Source organism: Notothenia coriiceps, unplaced genomic scaffold (genome assembly GCF_000735185.1).
Source record: "Notothenia coriiceps isolate Sejong01 unplaced genomic scaffold, NC01 NC01_scaffold00008898, whole genome shotgun sequence".
Taxonomy (NCBI): Eukaryota; Metazoa; Chordata; class Actinopteri; order Perciformes; family Nototheniidae; genus Notothenia; species Notothenia coriiceps.
In genome coordinates, this window is record NW_011341599.1 from 20,890 (window position 1) to 30,036 (window position 9,147).

The 9,147-nt window shown below is 43.8% G+C and overlaps 1 protein-coding gene across 5 annotated transcripts in view; it reads left to right on the forward strand.

Annotated features, from left to right (window-relative positions):
* mpz (myelin protein zero) overlaps nt 1-9,147 on the forward strand; it is an 18,271-nt gene extending 9,124 nt beyond the window's left edge. Inside the window, exons 6-7 of one of the 5 annotated variants that reach the window (XR_798269.1) lie at nt 5,262-5,620; nt 6,737-9,147. Coding sequence is in view for 4 of the 5 variants with exons in the window: in XM_010770390.1 (XP_010768692.1) it covers nt 5,262-5,348 (87 nt within the window). In the remaining variant the exon portion in view is untranslated. The other 4 variants (XM_010770391.1, XM_010770390.1, XM_010770393.1 and 1 more) reach the window with 4 other exon arrangements.

A 9,147-nucleotide genomic window follows, 5' to 3' on the forward strand; every position in this document is an offset into this window, starting at 1 on the left:
CCCCCCCCCCGCGAAATCAGCCTTTGAAATGAGAGCGTGGAAAGTAACTAAGTAGATTGACTCAAGTGCTGTACTCAAGAACGCTTTTGAGGTTCTTGTACTTCTTGTGCTCCACTTCTATTCCACGACAAGTCAGAGGTAGATCATGTTATTTTACTCAATGTTTATTTAATACCTTTAGTTACTTGTGAACTGTATGTGAAAAATAATTAGCACGTGTTGACAGTCTTCTCACAGTCTTTAGTTTCCTCTGCAGTACAATTCAAACTAGCTGCACCTTTACCAGCTTTAATGATCAATAATTATAATCAAAACATAAAATATAGATTATTCTGAAATGGACCAATCTGCACAATGACTACTTTTACTTTTGATACTTGTTGATGCTAAGGTCTTTCACTTGTAACAGAGTATTTCTACACTCTGGTACTTCTACTTTGACTTAAGATCTGCGTACTTCTTCCCCCTCTGGAAATGAGTGTTATCTGAGGCGTTGGATCGAAGGTGTTTTTGTGACAGCGTGTGATTTAGCCGCAGGTATAAGCTAATGTAAAGACGGCTGTTGAGAGTGCGCCATCTTGCCCCTGTGGCTCAACCCTGAAGGGTGACACCAGCAAGAGGCCCCTCCTTCCTCCTATCACAACACTCCTTCTCATCTCCCCCCCCCACCCCTGTCTTCTTCTTTCTTTTGTTAGTGTCGTATGATTGTCAGGTTACTCTCGAGTTGCAGTCAGTTGCTCTCAAATGCCTCCGGCGGGTGACAGTGCATATATGAATAAATAACTCGCCGCCAAAAGGACGCTGGAATATTTGACAATGTTGTCATTTACAGTTACTCCTGCTGCAAGTGTTGGTTTTGGAAGAAAAATATCTGAGCTCAGACTTGCTTGTTTTTTATTTTTTATGATTTTCCTTTAGTTGATTCCTCCCTTGTAGCTACGCCGCACACACAGGGCTCGTGGGAGTTTTACACCGCGCTCATAAGTGGTTGTTTGATCAAATAGGCCTTATTAGGAAGCTCTGCTGACACAACGCATTCTGTATCGGCCTCGGCGTGTTCGTTACTCGCTCTTTGCTGGGCTTGCACTACACATCTCCAAAAGGGAGAGTGAGGGAGGGAGACAGAGAGGCAAAGGAACCCTGTGGTGTGTGCTACTCCCCATTAGGTGGAGTTGTGGGAGAGGAGTTTACCCTGCAGCCACACACACACGAACACACACACACACACACACACACACACACACACACACACACACACACTGTACTGGAATGATAATTGAGTGCACTCTGTATCGATCTGCGCTCACACACCCACACACCCACCCACACAACCCTCCCATTCTTCTTTCCATCCCCCAATTGCCTCCCCCTTTCCCTTCACTCTCTCATTCACATTCCTTTCATCCGGTCCCCAGTCTCCCTCCCTCCCTCCCTCTTTTCAGTCACATCATCCTCCTCCCCTCCTCTGACTCCCCTTTCTGACCATGAGAAACATCTATCTGTCTGTATATCCCCCCCTTTCTACTTCCTCTCTCTCTCTCTCTCTCTCTNCCCCCCCGGTTTCTCCCCCGTCCCTCCTCAGGTGTTCTGGGCTCTGATCAGCTTCGGTTCTGGACAGAAAAATCACTACCTCTCACTCTTCATCTACCTCTCAATCTGCCTTCCCCACTGTCTCTCTTTAGTATGCAGCGGGGGACGCAGCCACTTACCTCCCCCTATCTGCCTCCCCACTGTACCCACATTTCCTTTTGAAGTGTGTGTGCAGCGCTGTGACAAGGGGGGGGGCTCTGCATCCTTCCTAAGCAGTGTGTTTACCCCGTCATTAGCGTGGGAGCTCTGCAATACAGCAACAAAAAAAACCCTGAGCCTACCGTGGGATGCATAATGCTAAACAGTACGATGAGGTATGAGAGAGTGTAAGTATGATCGAAGGTAACGACACCGTAGCTGCAGCGCTCGCCTCGATTGGCGTCTTATCAGAGTGCTTTGGCACGGAGAATAATTAAAGATAATACATGTTCTAATGCAATCAGTGCGGGATTATTAGTGAAAGCTTCAGGAGCTAGAAGCAGCCTAGTGTGTTTCTTTTCTCCACCGTTGAGTAACCTGACCTGCATCAGAGGATGTGTTTCAGTCAGGTGGAAGAAGTACTCAGATTACACTTAAGTTAAAGTACCAGAGTGTAGGAATACTCTGTTACAAGGCCTGCATCCAAATGTTACTCAAGCAAACGTACACAAGTATTAGCATCAAAATATACTTTTAGTCATTCTGCAAATTGTCCAATTTCAGAATAATATATACAATATGTTTTATAATTATTGATGCATTAAAATACTATCAAAGCTGGTAAAGGTGCAGCTAATGACTTAAGTACTTCTGTAAGATATCAAATCAATGTAATGGAGTAAAAGTACACAATTTACCTCTGAAATGTAGTGGAGCAGAAGTACAAGTACCTCCAAAGTGTACTTAAGTACAGTACTTGAGTAAATGTACTTTACATGAATGGTTTCAGTCTCCGAAAGTCATCCAGCATGCTGACTGTAACTCTTCACCACAGCCCGCAGTTCAACCTGTAGAAGAGTATTACAAGTGCACAGACGTTGCTTTAAGTGAGCATTATTGTGATTCTTTATAATCTCACAGGCTAATGCAGCTATTGTAAAGTTAAGTGTTGTCTTGACCTCATCTCAGATCCGTCCACTTCCTCCTGATGGATCTGTTGTGAAATGAAGCTCTACTTCCTTCCTACTTTACCGTTCATAGATTTCTTCTTAGAGATGTTTTAGACATTGAACAGACAATGTACAGAATGAGTGGGAGTGCATGGGTTAATCATACCAGTGTAACAGTAGATGAATGGAGGCTGAATGTGAGACTTTACAAATATATCATATAGCCAGTAAAGCAGGTCCATACAGCAATAGTGTTAACTTTAATTATTCATTTAACATCCCAGCTGTATGGTTTGTAAGCAAATATTTCACTTTGACAGGAAGTTCCCCTCTCTAAATGTGATGGGGTGTAATGCATTGAAGTGCATTTTTATTATTTTATGTAGAAAGTATCTCAAATGTATAATATTTCAGGGACCCAGTATAAGTGAATGGCTTGATTTGCAGGACAGAAAGTGTTAACAATGGGTGTCCCAGTTAAAAACACCAGTTTGTTGTCAACAAAATAAGATGCAGAATCATCAAGAAGGACCTCAAGACTTTAAAATAATTATCTCTTTAGACTGTATGTACAAAAACACTCGAGTGAAAGAGATAATAGAAGAATCATTAGTATGACATTACATCTGAGGTTAAAAAACATACTTTCAAGCAAGAGCAGCTTTATTCAGATATGAAAAGGAGAGGTTTGAATAATGCAGATGAGGTTACAGATAGCAGTGTTAAATCAGTAAACAGCCTTTTGATGACTATATTTCATTGTGTTGCAAGTCAGAACTACACACTGAATTATAGTCATTTGAATAATACTTGCATTTATTACCCACTGAAATAAGAACAACACTAAGGGAAAATAAGAGAAACATTTATCAACAATTAGTCGAATTTAAAGTTATCGTATAACAGCATAAGTAGTCAAATCTGCAGCTGCACAATGAATGGAAATGTTACTAAATCTGGTATGCACTAGTGCAATATTCAAATAGCAGAAAGCGCAATATTTAGCTAAAATATGGAAATAAACGTATCTGAATGGTGGTGGAGCTGCAGAAAAGTCCCAGCCTACAAATATTTTTCTACATTCTTAATAAAAAAATCCTTGTTTGGAACAGATTGTCCTAAAATATTAATGTAATGTTTTAAAAATGATAATTTCCCCTTCATTTGCTAAATTAATGCCACAATTACAAAATCAGTCAAAAATAATAGTAATTTTGTCCAAATCATGCAGCCCCATAAGGACCCAATCTAGGATACTATGTGTGCTTGATTGTGTGAGTGTGTGTGTGTGTGTGTGTGTGTGTGTGTGTGTGTGTGTGTGTGTGTGTGTGTGTGTGTGTGTGTGTGTGTGTGTGTGTGTGTGTGTGTGTGTGTGTGTGTGTGTGTCTGTGTGGGTTAGTGTGTGTGTGTGTGTGTGTGTGTGTGTGTGTGTGTGTGTGTGTGTGTGTGTGTGTGTGTGTGTGTGTGTGTGTGTGTGTGTGTGTGTGTGTGTTTGATCGATGGTCACTCAGTTGTCACAGGTGTTTTGGAGCCTGCCTGCCACTGTGTCCCATCCTAACGCATGGTTACCTGTTTTGTCACCCCCTTACAGCTCTGGACACCACCCCCCCTCACTTGCTACCCCCTCCCCTAAAAGGACTGTCTCTCTACCTCCTCACCCCTCTCCCTCTCTCCCTCTCTCTGTGTATCTGACTCTCCTCTCCTTCACCTAAATGGGTTTTTTCTCTCCTCTTCACACAGCTCCGCCTGTTAACTCCATGTCTCATCCTCTCCACCTTAACTCACCCACCTCCCCCCTCCCCAGGGTGACTAGGCGTCAACATGTGGGACAAAGAGTATGTCTGTGCGGGACAATGGGACAAGTTACTGGGATGCTAAGAGGTCGTTTAGATTTCGATAATGTCCAACTATTACATTATAAATATTAATAACAACACCTTAGAAACCATGCAAGTAAGTGACCTAAACATGAATGGATTACATTTCCAACAAAACGTGTTAATGACACATCATATTTTTGTTTGAATATAGAGCTGGAGGAGACACCTTCTATACCAATTTGTAAATCCTTTGCAGACTTTGTTGCTTGATTGACATCCGACTCAACTAATGATGAAAGCCCTCGATTGCTTTCTTAACAGCCATTGGATAAAAGCCAAGTTTTGACTGTCTGCATGTCAATCACAAAACAATACGAGTAATGACATTTGTTTTGGACTCAGTTCTGCAGTTCCATAAAAGATAAAAAAGCAATATTACTAGCCTATAGAGTACACAATAAAAGACAACAGAAAATACACACATGACTTACGCCTCATTTACACAGTTAACAACTTACGGACAATGACGCCCTAGTGCACAAATCCCATGGATGACATTTAAACTACAATCAAATGCAAGACATTTTCTCAATCTGTGGGAGGCGGGACCAATGATACAACATGCTGTGCAGTCCCTCACCCAGAGAGACACCTGGTCACCCCCTCCTCTCACTGTCTCTCTGTTACCCTCACGCTCCTTTCCTCCTGAAGTGACTCTCCTCCCATGTTCTCCCCCCGACCCCTTCTCCCTCCTCCCCCACAGGGCCCCGCGCCTACCGCCGACCCCACCAAGGTGAAGGCGGCCTCCTCGGAAAAGAAGAAGCAGGAGTCACGCAAGGATAAGAAATAGGATACGGGGAAGGGCTGGGGCCGACTGCTGCTCCAGCCCGTTTACCTGTCGCTGGCGAGGTCCAAGCTCAAGCATCAGCAACAGAGAACCATAGCCAGAAAGACAGAGGGTGTGGGGGGAGGAGGAGGGGAGGAGGGCCGGGTGCTGATGACCATTGATCTGGAGCTGACCCGAATAAAGGGGGAGGAGAAGTCAGCCAGTGAGGCGGGGAGAGGGAGGTCCGCACCGCCTGGCTTCCTCTCCCGACTCGCCAGCCAGCTCACCTTCAAAAAGTAAAAACCAATAGATGAGAGCAACACCTTTTCCTCTAGGCCCCGCCCCTCTTTTGGGTGAAAACATTTTTAACCAATTACACTTAAAAACATTAATAGTAGGCCTACTGCGCCTTTTTTCTTCTTCCAGGAGCCCAGTTACGATGGTCAGCAAACAATTAAAAAATGTCATTAGAGATCGATGACCAACGTCGATTTGTGGTTTGATTGAAATCAATGCTGGATCGATGTCTGGTCAGTCTGTCTGTGGATGAGTGGCACTATAGATCAGGCACAACTAAGACGGTATAATACAGACACGATACAGAATAAATTGGAATATATTATAGACCGTTATTGTCATTTCTGAATTAGTTTCTTTCACTCTCCATTTTTCTTAGAGGAAGCAAAGAAACCGTAACTCTGGATGCAGGATACGAAACATCAGCTTTTGGGCATGATGAAATTATTGTTTACTGCTTGGCGGCAATTCCTTGTTTTTAACCGGAAAAGTGGCGGGCCCTTTATTTTCGAGTTGCTCTCATCTATAGGGACGCAAGGGGGGAGGGGGCCGTTGAGGGTAAGAGAGTGGGAAGAAGAGAGTTAAACCTACTTCACCACCTGAACACATGAGTCAAATCATATCTGCTCTTGTCACAGGCTAATGACTGCAGCTTTATGGTTTGAGATGTGGTGATAATCTCTTACACCACTCGGCACCCTCAGTTTCTTTTGTCAGGTCATAAGATATGCCATTTGAAGCGAGACCCTACGACGGCCGGGTTTGATAACAAAATCTAAAAAAGCTGCTCCCCGGGTTTTTGCCTTTCTGGTTCCTTCATTTTGATCCTATCCGCCGAAAAAAAAGCTTTCTCCTAGTGCGTCCGATACGCATCACGAATCCCGAGCTGCGGGGACAAGCCAATTTGCTTTTTTCCGGAGGCGACCTGTCAAACTAACTTTCTCCCCTCTACGCTGATCTCCATTCTTTTCCCTCTCCAATCTCATCTCTTCCTCTTTCACTGTGAATGTTCTTGTTAATTCAAATTATAGAATTGATTTATATGCTAACTGCTCCATCCTGTTTCTCTTTCACTTCCCTTCCCTCTTTTTCTTTTTCTTTTCTCTCTCCTGTAGATAAAGGTCTGACTTCTCCATGACTGCCTTCACTCCTCTAGTCTGCGCCCTCCTTTTCTGCCCAGCCTGATGCAACCCCCGTTATTTCCCATTATCTCTTCTCTTTCAAGACAGCACTGGCTATAAAAATAGTCCCACTACATCAATGGCAACAGTGTCAAATAATTTTTTACAACGGCTGATTAGAGAGCCTGAATGCACTCATTGGGCGAACTGTAAAACTGTTTAAGGCCTAACAACGCACATAACTTACTTAAGAGAAGCCCGAAAGACATCGCTCTGTGTTTAAGGCCCCCTGAATCTCCCCCCCCCTTAATGTTTACGACTCAATCACACACCAATGCGAGTGCACTCTGCATTTCAGATGGAGAGAAGGAGTGGAGTGTGATAGCGGGAGAGAGAAATATGATTCCTGCTCTCAGCCGGGTCGTAGATAGAGGTTCAAGCCCTGGAGCTCGGGGTGATTCAATCCTCTCACATTTGAGCTAATGGAGGTTGTCGCCGTGTCACCCGCCCTGGCTAAAGGGGGCTATTTCTGGACCTATAAGAGCGTAAGGGCTTACTGTAACAGCTGCACATTTTTCAGCCAGCAGGGGAGGGGGGTAGAGAAAAGAAAGAAGTGTCGTTTGTGTCCGTGTTGACTCGACGGGCGGCGACTGACAACCTGAAATGACGTCACGACCCGGAGGGCTGGCGGTTGTCTGACGAAAAAGGCTTACCAGGAAGAGGCGCAGCTTCTACGCTTTCAGAGTTATTTTAGGTCCACTTAATCCTCTCGCACGTTTCTCCTCACCATCCCAGGGCTAATTATTTTAGCACTTGCTGGTAACAAGATATCTCTGTCTCCATCTCCCTCCCGGCCTCCTCTGCTGTCTTCCTTCCTTTTGTTATTCTCTCTTCATCTCCACTCCCATCTTTGGGATTCATCTCCTCCCTCCAATCCCCCTGTTTCATTCTCTCTGTCCTTACGTCTTTGGATTCCCTTATCTCTTCCTCTTCCTGTCGTCTTTAGTGACTCTGCACTGCATTATTCCCCCGCGCAGAAAAAAGGCCTATACACAATCCACTCCTCTCTTTAAGCCTCTCCTTATCAGACTGCTCAATGCTCCTCTTCCTTCTCTCTTCTGCCCTTCCTCTTCCTCCTCCACGTCCTTCTTCTTCTCTTTATTAAACTCGATGACGGACATCTCTCTCCCCTCCCTCCGGCTTACCAAATGATCGACGAACGCCCTCTCACTCGCCCTTCAAAACGCCACCTCCCCTCGAGGCATGTCCCCTGCCAGTCCGCCTTCTTCCTCTTCCTTCACTGTGTTGTTTCTGCTGGTTCAAATGCCAAAACACTCGTCCTATGACCCTTACCGGCAAAGGACAGAAACACACGGGCAGAAATCGACCTTTAGTTTTCTCTGAGGACGCCAAACAGAAACTTATAATCTAGCTAGCTCTCCTTCGGTCGCAAATAGGACGCGTTTTATGTATATGTGTGTCTAGTTAAGAGTTTTAAAAGTGAGATTTGATATAAGCAAAACAAGTATGTCACCCTAAGTAAAGCAAATGTAGACATTGTTTCCATGTGTACAAGAAACCACATGGAGAACATGTTTATGGAAGCAGGGAAGAAATGTAATTGTATTCAATAGAATATGTTGCTATATTTCTGACCTTGTGTGTTATGGAAGGTGCTGTGTGGCTGTCTCTCTGGTGTACGTTTTATTTTGAGGCGAGAGAGAAGACGAGGGGTGGATAATGGTTTCTGTTCGCCTCAGATTCAGCAAGATGTGGCTGGGGAGGAAGGTGCTTGCTGTGGGAGAAAGCATGAGAGGAAGAGACTTATCAGACGTGTTAAGGCAAGCCAAAAATCCATATGTATCACCACAGATCGTCTTCTCTTACCCCAGAGCTTTCTTTTAAAGGTGCTCCTTCCCCAACCCTGAGCCAAAGATGGATTGCGATCTGGTGCTTGATATGCAGGGTGGATAGTGTAGACTTGAATGTTCCTTTAAAATTCATAACGGCAAAAAGGTGCTAAAATCCACATATTTATAACTGGAGATCTGTTTCACTAGTCGCTGTTTAACTGTCCAGTCACATGGGTTAGTCAGAATGTTTTTCATGAAAGCCACACAGACACCTGACATAAGACAAGCCGCATTAAAATGCCTTTTAAAAATGTTTTATATGTATTATGAACTGCATTAGTCTTATTGCACAATAACCTTCCTTTATTTAAAAAGACTGGAGCTTATTATGTTTTTTTACATTTGTTTTAATGCTTGTGATAACTCCATACCACTAACAACTTTTGATGACTCTGTCTGTATAATACAGTATGTTGTAAAGAGAACGTAAATACAAATTAAAGCCCGAGCGCAGCTGTTATCAACAGAAGACAAAGTAAACCCAGCTGAAAA